This window comes from Nipponia nippon, unplaced genomic scaffold, assembly GCF_047370975.1.
Source record: "Nipponia nippon isolate SJK-2023a ecotype South Korea unplaced genomic scaffold, ASM4737097v1 scaffold_4, whole genome shotgun sequence".
Lineage (NCBI taxonomy): Eukaryota > Metazoa > Chordata > Aves > Pelecaniformes > Threskiornithidae > Nipponia > Nipponia nippon.
The window spans coordinates 59,052,332-59,072,154 of NW_028262358.1; the positions used below are offsets into that span (position 1 = coordinate 59,052,332).

The window sequence follows — 19,823 nt, forward strand, 5'->3', positions numbered from 1 at the left end:
GTACTGGCAGATCCTATGGAGTTATGCTTTATATTGCTGTGGAGGTGTATTTTGATCTTTAATCCTTCAATTGTGAACAGTTCTAAAGCGCGCTAGACTTACCAAGTAGCTTACGATAACTGTAGGTGAACCATCAAGGAAAACAATGTTTCTGTAAAATACTTGTATACAATGCACACACAGATTCCAATATCTGGTATCCATGGAAAGCTATTAAAAATGAAAAGTGACTTAAATTATCGAATTTTATTTTAAATGGGTTACTACATTTTTGGAATATCCTTCTGGAAGTGCAAATGGATATATTTATTTTATATATGTATATGCTATGTATACATATGCTTTTTTATGTATCGTTCTCTTGGTGGTAGACCTTTGGATTTCATAGAGTGAAACACTGGATTTACTCTGCAGCCTTTATTTCATTGCTTTAGGCTTAATCATTTTTCTTAGAAGATATGTAGTATGCATGACATGCTTTGCTTGCTGTTGTAGAACGTAGAAACTTGGATAATGTTTTGTGTCTGAAACTGTGGATAAACTAAATAGAAGTGTTTATAGTGGCGAAGCAGTAGTGTACCTGCACCTGGAAATACCCCAGTGTAGCCTTTATCCAAGTGATGCAGTGCATATTAAGATGCATATAATAGCTGTGTGGTAGCAGTTCTGTACTAGTAAAAAAGATGGACATTTTTAGGTCACTTCTACTTCGAACGTGAAGATTTCAAACTTGTCTACTTTTCTTAAGTGATGTGTTTTATATATCCCAGTGATATAAAAGCTGAACGGGTGAACCAGAGGGATGATTTTGTATGTAGGGTGCAGGAGAGAGTGAGTCTGTATTATATATAGAACCCTGGCAGGGAACAACCAGCATATGTTCTGCTAAACTGTTTGTCCCCAAACAGGGTGAGGGCAGGCGAGCAGCCTGCAGGGAACGCTCCCCAGAGGGTGCTGAGTCCTGGGCTGGGGCTGGCAGCCTGGGGCGGTTCTGGGGGCCTGTCTCCAAGCATTGCAGAGGTGGCTGCTGTAACACCTCAGACATCCACACCGTGTTCCAGTGCCTGGGAACGTCTCAGGGTGCTGTTAAAAAAAAAAAAAAAAAAAAAAAAAAAAAGTGTGTATGAACATAGTCTTGAAAGCCATTACGCCTGTAAGTGGATAAACCAGCTTGTTCAGTAGTTCACTAAAATATCTGGAACAATTTTCTTTGTATTTGTTCATTGTTGTATGGATGTTGCTACTTCTGTTACTCTAACATCTAATTTCATGTCAATGTGGGGTCCTTCTATTTGTGTTAAGTGCTCTAGGGATGCATTTTCCTCATTGGGGAGGATATTTAGCTAGTCTAGTACTACGTGTTTAACGGGGGGGGGGGGGGGGGGGGGGGGGGAATAGAATGAAAAATGCCTGTATCTGAAGAGGGAAATTCTGACCCTAGTGAAATGGCAGAGATTTCAAGGAATTCATTTATTTCTCTGATTATTTTTTTTTTAAGACCTAGTTGACACTACTAAACATTTCAGTATTGTGTTTAAAGTTAGTGTAATGTATCTGTTAAACTGCTTTTTGTTTTTGCTTTTTCCAAATGCCACAGAGAACAGAAATGTGATGCAGTGGGTAGGTTCACCAAAGCAATGGATGATGGAGTTAAAGAGCTGCTGACAGTGGGACAAGAGCACTGGAAGAGGTGTACAGGGCGTAAGTGTCCCTTCTGAACTCAGCAGTCATTTTTGTGTTGCTTTTCTCAGCTTTTTGTTGTTGTTGTTTTTCGTTGTTTATAATTCAAGGCACATCTTAAAACTAAAGGAAATCCTAAGTTATCATGAGGATTGTATGGCATTCTGGCTGCTTTCAGTGTCTGAGAGTATAAATTGTGCAAGCCTTTTGGTTTTGGTTTTTTAATTTCTCTCATATCAGAAATATCTGGTCCCTGCCCATACGTTTAAAAATATTAAAAGTTAAATAATTCTAGTAATGCAGCTAATGCCCTTGTTGGACCTGTTCTCATATATTTGTCATTTATCTACATTTTAGTGACATGGGCAAAGTAGACCTGTTTATTTGATGAAATCATAAATTGCATTTTATTAACCCCTTATTTAGGATTCTTGCATGCCAGGAGGAGTGATTTAAAGATGAAATGAGTTTAAAAAAAAAAAAAAAAAGAAAAGAAAAAACAACTTGATTCTAACTTAATCCTTAGCCCAATTCTTTTTCTCCTATCTTGTCTCTTCCTTCCCACAGATGTTTAGGGTTGCAGAACTTCACACCAAGTCCCTATGACTCTGCCTGGGCTCTAATTTCCTAGTCCACAGCAGTGTTCAGTGTTTGTGGCCACCACAAGGCAGCTATTGAAAGGAAGCAGGTACTACAGCTGAGGATCATAATAAGAAACACTTCAGGGCAGGCTGTAGTGTCTGGCGACCAAAGACCTATCACATAAATCTCAAATCTCCTCCATTTTTTTCTTTCCTTTCCCCCCCCCTCTTTTTAGAACCATTGTCCCCAGACTTGGGAGTAAGTACATCTCCCAAGTTACCTCTTTGCTGCTTTCTAATCTAACAGTAATTGAATATCTGGGGCTGACCAGAGGTAATGGGAAGTATAGAAGCCCAGTCTCTTCTCATAGTGATTACATTAGACCTTAGTATCTGTAGGATGTGAACTTTAAATTATTTATGTTTCTCCACTTTGAATAAGAGGGTTTCCTTCTACACATCACTGACCCTCCTGCTGGTCAAAAATAGTCTTAACACAGGACACAGCTCTAACATTGTACAGATCTCACTTCATTAGGAAATGATACTGAGGGGGAAGTGGAGGGCAGGGGAAGGAATAAGGTCCCTCAGATGAGACTAGAAAAATAGCATTGCTTTGCAGTTACAGAAGCAGTGATCAAAACCACCATAGTTAAGGGCTGGCTGTGACTTCTACTTACAGTCGAAATTCAGTATTTTGTTCACTGCTAAAATCTTGCTGAACTTATGACACTAGTGGTTTAGGTATGGAATGACTCTTCTGCCACTCACAGTTATTAATTAATTAGCATAAACGCAGTAAGTCAGATGTGATTGTGTTGAAAATTTCAACTTTTAACTTTCCAGACATTCATACTGAACAGAAAAAGGAGACTGGTAAATCGGGACATGCAAAACTGAAGAATTTCAGTAGCCTCTTAGGTTGCAAGTTCCCTGTCAGCTCTAGTCCCAACTCCTAGTCCGAAGTATTTTTGGCACTTCCTGAACAATAGTTACGTGCATTCTATTCTATGATATTTAAAATGACTGACAGTGGAAACTTCTTAAATGCAAGTGAAAAGAAGAACCAAACGTTCTTCACTGAAGTTTCCACTGGGGATTCAGTTAACAAGTTAATGGCTGATAACAGAACGCTAGTACTCTGAATGGTACCTGTTGTATAAGAAATACCAGTTGTCATAAATAAGCTGACTTCTGGGCAAGAACTTGATCAAAGATAATCAATAAAATTATGCGGTTTGGGAGGTTTATTTTTCAGGGTTTTTTTGTTTGGTTTTTTGTGTGTGTGTTTTTACTGCACAAAGGGGTTCCTCTGTGAAAATGAGATTGTGTGGGATGCTAGAGCAACTAAAAAACTGCTATTTACGTGGGCAGTGTATCCTCTGAATACAAATGTTTGACAACAAAAAGCACATCTACTTGTTTTTTTTTCTGCTAGCATAGGTAGCTTATAAAAAAATTGCTTTCACTTTTCAGATTGCTTTTTAGGCCTCTGGGGTGGTGGTATTCAAAGTGTTAATAATGAATGCACTCATAAATCACAGCTTATTGACTTCATTGTGAGAAAACAATTTATGCATACGCTTTCAATATAGATTATAAAAAACAATTTTATTATTCAGATACTTGCATCAGTTTTTATCCCTAGATAATCTTGGTTTCTAGTGCCTTTAAATATAAAATCCATGATTTGAGGAGAGTTTAGGTAGTATAGATCTGTATAATAATCCCCTCTCTTAAAATATTAATGAGATCCATTCTCCGTATCACTGCAGCACTTCCCCCCTGCCAGAGGATAAAGTCTGCTCATGAGAAGGAGAAAAAAAAATCTCACTATGCATAGGAGGACGAGCTAGGAGTGCAGTGAGATTTTTTTTTTTTTTTTTTTTATAGCAGTCACACACTGTTTCCCCAACTGTTTGTGGCTTTCAAGAATCCAGATTGGAATTGCTTTATCCAGTTTTGGAATGTCTGTAGCAGGGGAGGGGGTAAGAACGTGATTGTAAATCCTTCACTAGAGGAAATGTAAAACCTAATTGTTTTTGATGTTTGCTTCTATCAAGTTTTGGAAATGCTGCACATTCAGCCTCACTTACCCTTGTGGGTTTTTGCTTCTGTTTCCCTCTCTTCCCCATCCTTCTCCCCCTTTCAGCACTACCCAAGGAATACCAGAAGATAGGAAAAGCGTTGCAGAGCCTGGCACTGGTCTTCAGCACTAGTGGATACCAAGGTACTTCTACAGCTTCATTTGTACTTTACTTAACAAAAGATATTTTAATTACATCATGCTACATTTTTAGGCAAAGATCTTAATGCTTTCCTCTTTGAACTTTAGATGTCAAATGTGATTCTGGAAAAACTTAAAAACTTGTTTCCCTGTGTGTATTATGGGGTTTTTACATTCTAGTCTGCAATCTTGTTTTCTCTCACTGTGTAATCATGTGGTGGGGTGGTGGTGGTGGTGGAGTTTAGCTTGATCTCATTAATATATGATCCGGTTACTGGCCTGACTGACAAAATATGCTGTAGCATTTTTTTGTGATATCAAAGGAAAGGGGAGAAAATGTGGCCTTGAAAATACCTGTCACAGAACTATTGTGTGACTTCACGAAACAACAACTTCACATGGGGATGGAAAACTTATTACAAGATTTTTGTATACCATTATGTGGGCTGGAGGGTTGGCTACTGTAGCTTTTTCTTGTCCTTCACCTTTCCTTCTCCTTCAAGAGCCCTAAAATAGAGACTGTCATGTCAGGTATGAAAGTTGTGGGAGGGAGAAGGAGGGCATCAGTTGCTCAAAGTTCTCCTAAAACGTAGTCTTTAGGCCAAACTTAAAATCCTGCTTTGATATGTTAAGTTCTGCTGATGTTTTCCAGATAACTGGAAAATATTTCCTCATACCCCAGAGGGAGCTAATTGAGTCTATTTTCTCTGGGATTCTCTTGTCAATTTTTTTCTTTTTTTTTTTTTTCTAGACTTAATAGCAAAATTGCTCTGTTCAAAAACCTTAAACATTATAGCATAGAGGCTTCCTGAAATCTTTCCATTTTAGGACTTTTAGTTGACCAGTACTTATTCTTGACTACTCATCTATCCCTTGCTTTTTACTCTTAAAGCTTTTTGCCCCATACACCATGTGTTAAATGCAACCACTTCTGAAACTCGGGTTCTCTGCTGCTGGAAACATTGGAAATAGACATAGTCCCTGTAGTTTGTTCTCATCTTTGTCCTGTACTTCAGCAGGATGACTACTGCTTAGTTAGAATTGGAGCATAGCATGTTGCCTAAAGTGTTACTTTTGGATGTGAGAACCAAGTTGGGGATTTGCATAATTATGTACTCTTAGCATGGGTTAGAAAACTGTAAATCCTAGCCAGATAAAATTTGTAGCAAGAATTCTTAAGAAAGGGCTGAAAATTGCTTGAACTATAACATGCATTCTTTTGCCAGGGTAAAGGGAAAACAATATGGCTTAAAGCTAGAATGCAAAATTGCAGATCAACCTTACGAAGGCAAGCTTCAATTTGATTTCCAGCATCTTCAAATGGTATGAAAAAATAGATCCCATGATGCTTGGGAACAAGGCAAGCGTATTTCTCTTCGCTGTTTGCCCAGTTGTACCTGATTGCACCCTAGTATCTTGCAGAGGGAAATGCCCTTCCCACTGATGCCTTTGTCCTGATTCCATATATTCTGCTCTTTTTAATAACTGGTACACCAGTGTATTTTTTCCGAATTAATAATATATGGGATTCTTTGCTTTTTTAGTTTGAGTTCCCAGGAAGAGAGAGAATAAGTGCAGTGCATGTGTTGCTTTAAATGTCTTCATCACTGCTGCCCTCACTCTGTCCTGCCTGCTGTTTGTGTACAGTTTCATTTGACGGTTGCCTCAGGTACAGGTCTGTGGATTAAGCAGACTCTATGCAAGAGACATAAGCATATGGCTTTCCTGATCTCAATATTTAAAAGAAGGCACTGGACCTATTCCTTCAAATGAAGTACTAGCTAGACTGAGTATGGGGTATGATTTTTCTGGACTACTGGTAAAGAGGAATGGCTCCTTCAGCCATACTTAAAGGCACTCAGTTCAGTTTCTGTTGGGATCTCTTAATTTTTTTTTTTTTTTTAATGCTTGAGTTCTGGAAGTTTAAGCATATAGCCTGCTGAAGATTGCAACGACTGATTTGACACGAACATTTCCAGTTACTGGTAGCTGACTCCTGACATGCTGAATACACTGTTAGTTGGTTCATTTGCACAGTTGGGATGGGATGTATCTACTGTCCTTACCTCTTTCATCAGTGCTGCCTGCTTGCTCTGCAAAGCCTTATTATATGTGGTGAATGTCTACTGCCTTCTCTTCTGATTTCCAGCCTAAAAGGTTTAAGATTGCACCGGGCAAGATGTACTTGTTAATCTGACTCACTCAAGCTCTTTTTCATATGCAGCAGAATGAGCCTTATCAGTTAGTTGCCAGCCACAGTGCATATTAGGAATCTGTCCTCAGTATTTGCAGAGGGAAGGGTACCTTTAAAACTATTAAGGACACATTGAGAGGTTCTCATTTAACTTGGCCATGGGCCTATGTACTGTCCGATCAGTTTTAAGAACACATGCTTTGAAAGTATGATCCTGGTCCAAAAATGCATATTGGACGGTTCCAGAATATGCCTGGAAGTGTCTTGCAGCCTGGCACTACGTTGCCTGTCCTGTTGCATCATACAATGCTCTTAGGTTGACGCAGCCTTAAATAGCATGGCTTCTCTTTTGTGGCGCCAAATCTGGGCGAGTCTTTCTCCTATATTAAGAAAACGTGAATGGCTGTGGTATGCCATTCAACCATAGTAAGATCTCCTAATCCTGCATCACCCCTCAGGAATTTTGTTAGGTAGTTACATGCAAGTTTCACTATCCTGCCAGCTAGCAACGGGCACATCTTGCCTTCCAAGCTGCTTGCGTGCTGAACATTATCAGTCCGAGGTGTACTTGTCAAGAAAAGTCTTGCTACAAGTAGTTCCCTAGTACATCAAACTTGATCTTCTTCCTACTCCTGGATTCTATTTAAAACATGCTTTGAAAGAAAAGAAAACAAAACAAACATTTTTGACAAAAATAATTCTGCTGCCCTAATCGAGCCTTACAGAATATTAGTTCCCTCAATACGCCTGGTGTATTCCCTCAGCAGTGGTAATGACTGGCATTTACCAAGCAGTTGAACTGCTGAGTGATGCTCTGCTAAACATCTCCAAAAGACTCCTCATAGTTTTACATCTTCCTTCATCTCCCTATGACAGCATGCAGGCCTGTAAATCAATGAAAATATCAGTTTCTCCTTGTGGTTGGGTTAAATATCTGTAGAATATTACTGGCCATTTTAGCTGGTCTTTTTACAACTACCTTTAGTTAATGCTTTTAAGCCCTCTCTGTTTCTCATGGGGATATAGGTAATGCACCCTGCCCTAATTTTGTTGTAAATGTCAGCAGCGTGTGGGGCTTTCTGCTTTTCTGTTGATTAAAGAACCCCTGACATCCTGGTATATCCTTGCACTGGGACCCAGCTCAGCTTTCACGGCTTGAGTTAAGAAACCCATTCCCAGCTTTGCATCGGTTCAGAAGCTGAGAATGCTAGAAACTTGGCCTTGTCCAAGTAACAAAGCTGACCAAAACTCGTGCTGACAACAGTGATTGGAAGCAATCTGCTGCTGGAATTCAAGCTACTCTGATGGGTGAGCGTGTGGGTTGCGTGCAAGATCTCTAACAAGGTGGCCTGGTGTAGGGAGTGGCTGACTGAGCATGGCATGATGCTGCTGATAACGTGTATTAGACCTTGGAGGGTGCAGCAGGTGAGAGATGAAATGTGACTCTCTAAGGCTGCCCTGGCACTAGCTGAAAAAGAGACTGTAGAAGAAAAGGATGCAGTGTGAGGAGCTGCAGATATTCTTCTACCACTTGTGTGCCTGCCTATTGTCGGGATCCACTGTCTGGAACAACTTTTAAATGTACTATCCCTTAGCCGTACATTTGGAGGAGTGTGAATGCCTCTGCTAGTAGTAAAAACTCTTAATGTACCCTGTGTCTTCCACAAGCTGGCTTTGTGCCGTGCTGCCCCCAAATGAAAGAGGATCGGTGTTGGGAGGGTTTGCCTGGATTCTTTGCAGCTCCCATTTATGAAGGTCCTTGGAGTGAGTTCTGCACAGAAGGGGAGGATTTTCTTTCTGCTCAAATGTACATACTCCTCCTCTTTCTTTTTGCTCAGATAGGAAGAGTCATCGTCTTTTATGGCATTATGAAATGAACAGCAACATCTAGACCAACCTGGCTTCTGACTCTAAAGCCACACCATGTTTTGTCCCAAAATCTAGGAGTCAGTTGCCTAAGCAGCAGTTACTTCAAGGTTACTCAAGATTACTTCTGAGCAGACATGGGCACTTCTGAAATAACAAAATTATTTAAGTCTATCTGAAATAATGAAATTTATCTCCCTGAAATTTTTTTATCATTTTACAACAATGTGAAGATATCTTCTGAATTATGTACCTCTTAGACTCACAATGGGATTTCATGTCGGTTTTATTTTTATTTTTATTTTATCCGGGCAGGCTCAAATAGGAGAAAAATAACTATTTCTTTAGCAGTGTTTGTGTTGCTAGACTTAATAGTTCTTAGGATTAGTAGCTTTTCCTCAAAGCTTTTGGCTTTATGAAACCAGTCTAATGGAAAGTAAGAATTGATTGATAGAAGTGAAGCAACATTCAGTCATTACCTTGTTTCCTTTAGGGCATGCTAAAATGAAGAAATCCTATCTAATGAATCTCTAACATAGATTAGTCCATATGTTGTAGTAAAAGAAGGTACTTAATATTAAAATTTATCATTAATGAAATCAGTGTTCAGTAATTTTCAATGAAGTCACTGATTAATGTCCATAGAATAAAAACAAAATGTTCATAAAAGACTAATTGCTGCCTAATATCAAGGCATGTCTGAAAGGATGAGAAAAATCATTTTTTCTTAAACTAATATTTGGTATCTGCAAATTATACCTTCCCCTTTCTCTACTTCAATTTGCTTTTCATACTGTTGACTACATGCTCTGGACAAGCTAGCAAGAATGGAAAAAACCTGTGGTGTTTTGGGAAGGTGAAGTGGCGTGAAAAACTGAAGAACGTAAGGCTTGTTTCCATCTTTGACCCACATAGCCGTGTCCTGCTAGTAATACAGTGTTACGAGTGCTTGTGGTGTTGTCTAGCTTAGGATTTGTGCTGATGTCTGTATTTTTAAGTGTAGTTTGTGGGGCCCTTTGATCTGCTTCATATGATGATGAAAGTTAGAAACTCACTCTTAAAAGCAGCAGTTCTTACACAGCTTGAAAATGTTATCCAAGAGTTCCCTAAAGGGTCAGAAATCTTGCTGGCAAGCAATAAAGTTAGTTGGGCCTCCTTCCGCTTCTCTGACCTTCTAACAGCTACGATCCGGGACTGCTGGAGAGCTTAGGGCTAGCATCGCTGCCTCATAGGGCATCGTGGAGAACTTACTGCTTATCAGGTATGAAAATCATTTATTAAAAATCAGAACAGCAGGTGTCTCTTCAGCTTTGTTAGTCTGTCTTCCAGTGTCACCCTCTTCATTCTCCCTTCCCTCCCGTTCTCGTAGGCTTCCCGTTGCCCCGTATAGGGGAATACCTGTGTATTTAAACTACATGTAATTATGAAATGTGGAAGTGAATAGTGCTAGTACTATGGTAGAACATTGTTTACATGGTCCCTTTAGCATTCATTTTCTCCAAGATCTTGAGAGTTTTTGTTCTTTAATGGTATTAAAAACTACTAATGTTTTTCTAACTTCTTTATTACTGCTGGTTATAAAATGATGACTAGGCATTTATTATTGTAAAATAAGCTATTTTAGAACTTTGCCTTGATTCAAGGCAAGTTTCTTACTGTAATTGACTTACTGTAATTTGAATACGGATGTTTACTCTTAGGAGAATCTGATCTCAATGGAGCAATAACAGAAGCAGGAAAAACCTATGAAGAAATCGCCAGTCTTGTAGCAGATCAGGTAGGAGCATTATGAATGCATTGGTGTAGTGCATACAAACATATCACCTATTTGGATCACTTCAGACTTTTCTTTTATTCTCTTCTGTTAAAACATAACTGCTAGTGCTGCAGACCAGTTAAATGAAATTACTTTTAATACTTCTAAATGCACGTTCATCTTCTTTTCTACTGTGTGTCAGCTTACAGGGGATGTGATAGGAGGGTATTTCTCTTGGATCAGAAAGATCACATTCTGGTTTCTAAAACACTAAAATTACTTTCTCTTTAAACGTGTTTGTTTTCTGATGTCAGTGAGCTGTCTTCATTACTGATAGAAAAGAACGAGATTTAAGCAAGGATAGGGTTTCTACCTTCCCCCTCCATTCCCCAAATGTCTACAGGATCCAGATCTTGCTGTGTTTCATTGTCTTGACATGCAGTTGCCTGCTTCAGTAAAAATCTGGCTTAAATAAATCCTGTTTGGTGTCAGCATTGAAGTCATAAATTGATGTTTAGTGTATTAAGCTTAAAGTCTCCAAAAGGCAGATCCTCTTGATCTCAAGGTTGAGTCTAGAAGTTCTTAAAACAGTTTTCCAAGTCAGCGACTAAGGAGATGCACCTGTGCATGTACATATCTATATATGTAATGAGATTGTTGCTTGATAGCGCTATTGCTAGGGCTAGTAACTCCTCTTCAGTGGAAGTTTGAGGCAAAACCCCTCACTTCCTAAGCTAGTGTTGAGTAAAACAAAGAACACGGGCATCTGCTCACTGGTGCTCAGTGGCTTACTCCAAAGAGCTTATATTTTAATAAGAACCTTCTTAAATATGAAAAACTTGAAACAAACAATTAAGACTTTGGGTTGGGGTTTTTCTATTCTTTCCTTCCCTTTTTTTCCCCTCACATGTTTTTTGGCATCATAGTTTCTTTTCTGTGATGTTAACATGCCACAGATACTTCTGCTAATGCTTGCACTTTGTTTATTAGCCGAAGAAAGATCTTCACTTTTTGATGGAAACAAATCATGAATATAAGGGATTTCTTGGGTGCTTCCCTGACATCATAGGAGCTCATAAGGTACGTGATGGGCCTTTCCTTTTAAGGGTTGGGCAGTAGGAAGATCTACAGCAACAAAAGTGGTGGTATGGTACGCTGCATTTGTGCAGCAGCCTGGCCCCTGCTTCCAGAAACACTGAAAGTTTCTGTGAAACTGGCATGTTGATTTTTGAAACAAAAACACGTAGAGGGGAGGGAAGCAAGAACTTATCTCAAGATTTGAGAATATCATGACTTTCTGCTATAACAGAGCACTAGAAGCTTCATAATTTTCTTCATGTTAACTTGCACGTCCCAGTGTGGTGAACAGCAGTAGCATAAATTTGTAGTATTTGAATCTTACATGGTAGCTGATACTAAACCATACCTGTATTGTAGGAAGAATTGTACATGCTTACATGGCTAGCTTACTGATATGTGATAGATAATCATGCACTGCCTAGAAGTTTCTTTAATGTTAGAGAATAGGGCTAACTTTTTTGGGGGGGAGAACCACCAGCAACAAAAAACAACCACTTCATTCTCTGTAATATGAAAGCCATCAATAGTAAAACAGTAAATTTAGTCATTGTGTCTAGTTTTGGATATTGTGCTTTTTTTTTGGCCCTAGAGTTTTCCTTATGTTCATGTGTCTGCTGTAGCATATTTCAGGAAACTAAAAATTTTGAAGTATTAAACAAGTACACAAGTAGTGGGTTGTTTTTTGGTTTTTGTTTTGTTTTTTTTACCACTTGAAGTGTTAAGTGTATAAAACAAGAACATACTTCTGAGAGCAACAAAGATAAAAGCATATCAGAGTTGTGTATTCTTCCTTCAGGACAACTTACGGTCCTTCATCCCACAGAATCCTGGGGGGGAAATACCATAAAAGGAGAAGAAATGTTTTTAAAACTCAAAACATAAGCCTACTGCCAAGAGATGTGTAAATAGAGTCTTTTGAATGTTGTTTGGCACAAATACTTTGTGAGGGGGGATGCATTTCTTTTTGTTTGTTGTTTATGTGACACAAGGATTTTCCTGAATCAAAAGTTATAAATTGCAATGAGTTGTAGTCTCTTGGAAAATAGTTTTGTTGTCTCATCTTGCATAATGTGCAAATAAGGTTCTACAGGCATTTGATAGTTTGAAGCTTTTGGATGTCTATTGTATTGGCCAGCTGTATTTTGAAACTTGGTCTCTTTTGTCCTTTCTGTATATATCCTTATGTATTACTACCTTTTTAGTGACTGCGTTCCTGCCTCTGTTTGAAGTCAGTTTTTGCACTCTCGAAAGCAATAACAAACTTTGGGTGAAAATGCAGGAAGGCAGAATCGGTCATTGTGTGTGTGTATATATATGTGTGTAGTGTGCAAGCTCAAAATGTGGCCAGTAGCATTTTAGATGACTATAAAGATGTTAAAGTTGTCTACTCTTTTAAACTACTCTCTTAATTTTTCTGCATTTGGTTTCTACAGGGAGCAATAGAAAGAGTGAAGGAAAGTGATAAATTAGTTGCAACCAGTAAAATAACACCACAAGACAAACAGAACATGGTGAAACGTGTCAGCACCATGGCTTATGCACTACAAGGTAAACCAGATTTGGGGCTAAATGGCAGTGTTGTAGACCTGTGAAGGACATATCTTAGATTCTCTTTCAAAGTTTGTGACTTTTGTTCTACCAGGAATGATAATAAGAGCTAGGCATAGTTGGGTTTTGGCTTGGGTGGTTTGGTGGTGTGTTTTGGGATTTTTTTGGTTGGGGTTTTTTTTTTTTTTTTTTTGGTGACCTGCTTAGATTTTCCTAAAATGGCAATTATTTTGCCTGTTGTTTTCTTTCAAATCTCATATTGCTATTGCAAAAGATACATGTTTTGGAAATGCAATTAAAAAAAAAACAAAACAAAACAAAAAAACCCAAACAATAAAAAACACACACCACCCCAGACTGATTCTTTCATTTTGAAGTCATGATGTCTCAAAGAAAAAGCATGGCCCGTGGTGCAGGAACCAGTTCATCCCGTGCAGAAGTGTTTTTCTGACTCATGGTTTAGTCAGACATGATCCAGTTGAGATTCATGTTCTTGTGGATAAGACTTTATTTCCTGGATGTTCTTTGAATGAACTTTTTCCTCTTCAAGTTAGAGATGTTGTAAATATGAGACGTAGCACACTGCATTTGAAAAACTGGGGAAGTGAGGAGTCAGGGCTCAGTCCTGAAGGATATCAGGCCCTTAAGTGCGTCCTGTTACTGACTTCAGTGGGACTACTCCTTACTGAGGGGGTTGGATCTTTTTTAGCCAACTTAAAGCCAAGAGTACTCGGTATTTTACAGGACAAAGTCAGAGCAGCACACAAAATTGACTTTAAAAACAAACAAGAAAACTCCCCATCCCCTCCTTCTTCATGGTCACCATGATGCAAGAGGACTGTACTGTATAAGTGGTAATCATAGAAGAGACCTCTAGGATGACTTTTACGATCTAGAATGTTTCTTCTCCCTCTGTTGGTACCTCAAAATAGATTTACCTTTTTATTTTGGCCATAAGCTGTGATCTGACAAGAGATGCAGAAAGTGGTAAAAGGTGTTGTGGATTCAGTAATGCTGTTTCTCGGATTTCTACTGAAACAGCCTTGGTCAAGAATGGGTCAAACACTACTGGCTGCATCTTTTTTGAGCTAAATATTTACAGCTGTGGCTTACAACTTGATATCTTGGAAAAATCTGAATGTCCTAGCCAAATTCTGTTGGAAACACTTCAGGAAAGAGCAGTTACCTCAGTAGGAGAAAATCCTGCTTGTATTCTTTGTCAAATCGTTGTATACCTGAGTGTCGTAGCAAGAACCTGGCTTTATCCAGGAAGTGTCTGTATTTTAGCAGTGAGTAATTGACACCCTACCAATTTTACGAACAGTTCCATCATCACTTGAGTGCTGCAGGCACAACAGGTTGTGGAAGCATGAGAACAGTAACTATGCTGGCAGGGCTGGACACTGAGCTTGTTGCACAGTAACTAATCTGAATTGAGTGAAACTGTTCCTAATGACAAATGCTTCTCTTAAATAATTTGCCTCCTGGGTCTAATTGCAGCTGAGATGAATCACTTCCACAGTAACCGGATTTATGACTACAACAGTGTCATTCGTCTGTATCTGGAGCAGCAGGCACAGTTTTATGAAACGGTAAGGTGTAGTATTTCAGTGCCATTTTCCTGGCACATACTGTGCTGCTACTTTTTATAAGAAATACTCATAGTACTTAATCATCTTTTTGTATGAGCCTCTCCCAGAGAGCACATATTTGAAGAATTGTACATATAAAAAACAGAAGAACAAAGAATGATTTAAAATAATATTTTCCTATAGATACTATTCCTATGTACCTGACTACGTCATGTTAGACCTATTAGACCTAAAAACCAGTGTTGAGAAATATTATTGTTGACAGCTTGATTTTTTTTTCCAATGCCAGTACTGAGGTTACAAAGAATTTTAGTTCTGTGATATGCAGTAAGAAAGACCTACTGCACTGAACATAACAATAAACCATTTGAATAAAACTTCCCTCCCATAGGATGGGAGGACAAAGGGAAGCTGCTGTGATTTAAAGCCTGATGTATAGAAGTGTGGGGCATGGGGGACTGCAGTGGTTTAGGTGACTTATTAAATATGTTAACTCTGAGCACTTGACCTACAACCTTAGTTCCCATTTAAAACTGTTCTTATGCGTGTATTCCTTGTGTTTTTTTAAATGAAACCTGAGAACGAATTTTCTAACATGATACGCTGGTAAAACATGTGAGCTTGAGTATGCTAAAACCTGACTTCTATCACTTAAAGGAGTAATATAAGCAACTGGTTGCCCTTCACAGCAGTAAAAGGTGCCAGTGGGGCTTCAGAGGTATCTTCAGTGGATGAGAACTTCAGGTCCCCCATCAGGTCACCTTGCTCAGTTTCTCTGACACATCTGATGGGGTTAGGCACAGGTTTCTCCTCACCTTCTTTCAGTCTCTTGTCCAGTCTGTGCCAGTTCTTCTGGTTGCAGCTTCACCAGTCTCCTTGTACCAATCCTCTCTCCCCCAGTACAAGGGCCAGATCCATGTTCACATGTGTGGTGCTGGCTACCATGAGAGCTCCTGCGCTCTCCCCGCAGCTCTGTTCTGATGTGTGGCCTTGTTTCAGCAGGCAAATGGATTTCATGCAAAATCTGGCTTTGTTCCTGTAGCCCTCCTGCATAGTGCAGTGCTAGAGAACCTCATAGGCAGATGACAGCCCTGCCCGCAATACTTTCTCCACCACAACCTGAGTGGTGAAAGCACAAAACAAGGCAGAAAGTGTATATACGAGAAGAAAAGTCTTTATAATGGAATGCTTTGAGAGTCCTACCTATGCAAAATCTGCAGTGAGAACTGCAGTTTTTCAGAAAATGAGGGAACAATTAGTTTAATTTCTTAGCCTGCAGTCTTAGTTCTGCATAGTGTAAAGTGACTACATATTTAATATGTTCTGTTTCTTTGTTTCAGATTGCACAGAAGCTGAGGCAGGCACTCAGCCGCTTTCCTGTGATGTAGAGAATAAGGAATAGTCAACAATAAAGAACAACTCCAAAGTGCTTTTCTGATTTGGGGGCAATGCCAATAAAAACTTGTTAGCTTTTGCCAGCCAAAAAACCCCACCAAAAAAACCCCAACGACAGCAACAACAACAATCAGTTGTAGAAAAAAAAGAATTATTTAAAATTTTACTTCATCAGCCTAAATCATAAGATAAGTTTCTCTTATTTTGAATGCTATCCCATTTGTAACATTATTTAAATAAAAACAGCTGATAATTTAGATCCCTAAACTGACAGCATTATCAAACTGATATGTTGCCATGGATTTAATGCAGGCTTGCGTCTTATCAGATGTTCTTCCAAAAACTCTTAATCAACATCAGAGTTACAAATTTATATCTTTTTTTTTAAGTGGGAAAGCAGACAAGCTTGAGAAAATTACTTTAATACTCATTATATTCAGTTCAGCTCTCTAGCGATTCAGTAGGCAGGAGGAATTATATTCGTGTATGTTTCTGGTACATGTTCCTGGTAATCTCCTGAATGAACACTTTGTTCTAAGTTTTGCTTCCCATACGCAGCCATGGCATACTGCTCCCGTTATGACTTCTGGTAAATATAATTCATTCTTCCCTTTCTTTTTTTCCTTCTAACTAAATCTTGTACTTGCAGCACACCACCTCAGAGCTTATGTCAGGCTCTTTCTTTCTCGCTATGCACTGTATAAAAAGACAAAGTACAAACAAGGAAAGAGCCAGTTAGAAGGTGTGAAGAAGTTTTCCATGCCAGCACTTTGACACCCCCCGGTGTTAGCCATAAGGCGCTGGTGCTCCTCAGTGCCGTACAGGGCCAGCTTCCCTTTTACCCCTCTGAGAGTTTTAGGTGTTTGAGCAGAGGGGACACTGCCACATCTAACCCGAACTAGTAGAAGTCCCCAAATTCCAACTAAGCTCAGGTCTTCATGTAGTAGTATGGTATGCTATTGGATTGGGTTTACTTTTTGTTACCTTCTAATGCAAACTGAAAGGTGACAAAAGTAGTGAATAACATCATCAGTTATCACGCAAACTCTGTGCTTTAATCGTAATCTCTTATCAAGTGGCCCAGCGTCCTCTTTCATGCTACTGAAATATCATCTGAGGCCTGGGCTTTTCAAAACGAAAAGCCGCCACCAACCCTGTTCACAGCAGGCACCAACTACAGTAATTCATTTAATGCCATAAGCAAGCAGGAAAGCCAAAATGCAAGTTTTGCTAAAATGTGCCTAGAACATAACCATTTTAGCAAAAAAAAAAAAAAAAAAAAAAAAATTAAAAAGGCATTTTGCCAATAAGCCATGCTAAGTGACGGGTACAGTCTGCTGGTTGAATAGTTGCCTTATTCTGTTTTGCATTGGTGTTACTTCTGTGTGCTAGAAGGAAAATCTGGGTCTGCCTGAATAACCTGAAACCAAACCAAACAAGACTAAGCCTAAGTCTAGATGCTTTTCAGTGTCACGGGTTTTGTTCACGTTTTATAAACCTTGGCTTTTTCTCCTCCCAATTTTAGTTGATCGCTTCCAAAATTCCATAGCGCAGTGTTGTTTGATACAGCCATTTAAATATGTACAAATTGTAAAGAATGTGTATAAATGTTTTACACCAAATGTAAGATCTGCTTGCATGTAGAAGCAGCTTATATAATAAATTGTTACAATGTGTACAGTAAATTCTGAAATCACTTTTTCAAGCCAGCATTTTTTTTAGCATTTGTATATTCACTTTTTGGTAATGAAATCTCTTTGTAACAGACTCTTAATTTGGGAGGGGGAAGGGGGGGGTCTTTTTACCAATCTTTAAATAGCTCCGTATGCACTAAAGTTGAAGGTTCTTTATCTTGAATAGATTATTTTGGAATCTAAGTGTAAGCTCTGCATTCCCAGTGCAGGGAAGCTATGACAGTAGCAACTGTATCAGAGATGCAACATTTTGGCAAAAAAGAAAAACTGTTTAAAGACTTCTAGTAAAATGAAGTTAAACTGATAATAAATATTTATGTATATCCACAAGACTATTTTATTTTTTTCTTTGAAATCATCACATTGCTTTTTAACAGGGTGATGCAGTAGGAGGCAAATCCCTCCTTATAGCTTTTCATCAGCTTACAGACACCGGCCAGCTGAGGAATGAGAAAGCATCCATGTGGCTTCCATAAAGCAGGCATCACAACTGAACGGTATAATAGTGCTAGTGACTGCAAAGCAGCAAAGGCTACGCATATGTTGTAAGCTTTCATTATTCAGGTCAGTCCAGCTCGTGGTTGATGGAACCCTCCTGACTGCAAATAAGTAGTAGAGCACAGTGCTACTGTGTATTCCTGGCCTTGTGTCAGGATGGTGTTGACCCAGAATAGAAATTAGATTGTCTTTGGTATTTGTTTTTTTAAATTAGACATGAATGGTGGCATAGTTAGGTTGGGTGAGTCGGGAACAACAGAAGGGCTTCACACTGAAGATGCAGTCATAAAACAAGAATAACAAGTTAGATTAAGACTTGAGCAGGGCCCTCTTGAATTGTGTTTGTCATAGCTGAATAATTAATCTCAGGAGTATCAAAAAGCCTTAATACTGTTTCCTGGCTTATGCTTTCCTTGAGGGTGAGGAATAGCCAAACAGTGGTGTTATCCCAGTGACTTTGTAAAAGATGTCAAATGCCCTAGCTGTCGGCTTTAACTTTTAATTTTAATTGCTTATTCCATTACTGCTAAAATACCAAATTCATTCTTTAACAATAAAAATGTAGCTATACAAAGGGGAATGCTACCTGTACGTCAGCAGACTTTGTTGTTGTGGCAATATATGGTATGTCTTTGGAAGAGTACTGTCTACTGCAATGAGGAGTCGTCGTCTTTAATGCTATAATGAGGCCTAACTTTGCATGAGTACTGAAATTTTTACATTACTGAGCAATTTCTGTTTTCTGTGACAAAGTACTTGACAAAGTAGTACCGTATCATACACTTTATTCTGTAAATTCTGATTAAATAATACACATCAATTTTACTGCTACCAAAATTAGTTTTGTTTAGTGCAGCAGAATAATTCAGACTAACCGCCTTGTAAAGAAAGAGATGCCTCTCTTGTGCTGTGGGTCCGTTTGCCGTACACCAGACACTCTGCCAGTCTGGATTGGCCAAAAGGACTTTACGGCCCCGTGGTGTGCAGCCGTCCGCAGGAAGCAAAGTGCTCACTCGGTAGGCATCCTGCTGCTGCTGCTGCCTTTCTCAGTGCTTCACGCTGAGACGTGTGAGCATGCTCCAGGGGAAGGTGAGTTGGGGGGGGGTCTTCGGTTGGTTGGTTGGTTTTTCCACTCTACATACTTCCCATATATTTTTATAACTCTTCTGATAAAACTAACACTAATAACTGATATAATAACAAACAAGTACAGAACAGAAGAGGCAGCCAGTTGGGCAGAAAAAAAACTTTTTTTCTGTGTGAAGAATCCCTAACAAAAACAACGTCATAGAATTAGAAACATACAGACTGGCTAGAGACCAATCCACCCATCCTGTAGTGTGGCAGTGTCAGTTAGACCCATACTATTTTAAAGGACATTGGAGTCACAAGTACGTACTTTCTTGGAATCCTGGAGGTTCCACAACATGCCGGCATAGCCCTTTCCAGTAAATCAGCATGTTATCACTTAAAAAGCTTTCCCTTATACACATCATCACTTCTGTAAATTGTATACAAAATGCTACCTTTAAGCTTGAGTTTTTGTTAACTAGAACAGATAACCAACATATCTAAGAATTTTTACATATTAGAAGTCTTACCACATGCCTTCAGCAACCTTTTTAACGTGAACCGTGCTGGGTTAATAATTCTTTCCTCATGTTGAAGTGTATCACCGTTCTTCCCTGGGTGCATAAAACTAATCTGGGCTC

At 39.0% G+C, this 19,823-nt stretch overlaps 1 protein-coding gene across 2 annotated transcripts in view; it reads left to right on the forward strand.

Moving 5' to 3' along the window:
* The window catches only part of SNX9 (sorting nexin 9), a 60,073-nt gene extending 42,935 nt beyond the window's left edge, over window positions 1-17,138 (forward strand). For both annotated transcript variants that reach the window (XM_087776115.1, XM_087776114.1), the window contains exons 12-18: window positions 1,598-1,701; window positions 4,414-4,491; window positions 10,249-10,325; window positions 11,295-11,384; window positions 12,818-12,932; window positions 14,433-14,524; window positions 15,865-17,138. In XM_087776115.1, coding sequence (XP_087632241.1) covers window positions 1,598-1,701; window positions 4,414-4,491; window positions 10,249-10,325; window positions 11,295-11,384; window positions 12,818-12,932; window positions 14,433-14,524; window positions 15,865-15,912 — 604 coding nt within the window. In that variant the 3' untranslated portion in view covers window positions 15,913-17,138. The remainder of the gene's footprint in view (window positions 1-1,597; window positions 1,702-4,413; window positions 4,492-10,248; window positions 10,326-11,294; window positions 11,385-12,817; window positions 12,933-14,432; window positions 14,525-15,864) is intronic.
* Window positions 17,139-19,823: the final 2,685 nt, after the last annotated feature.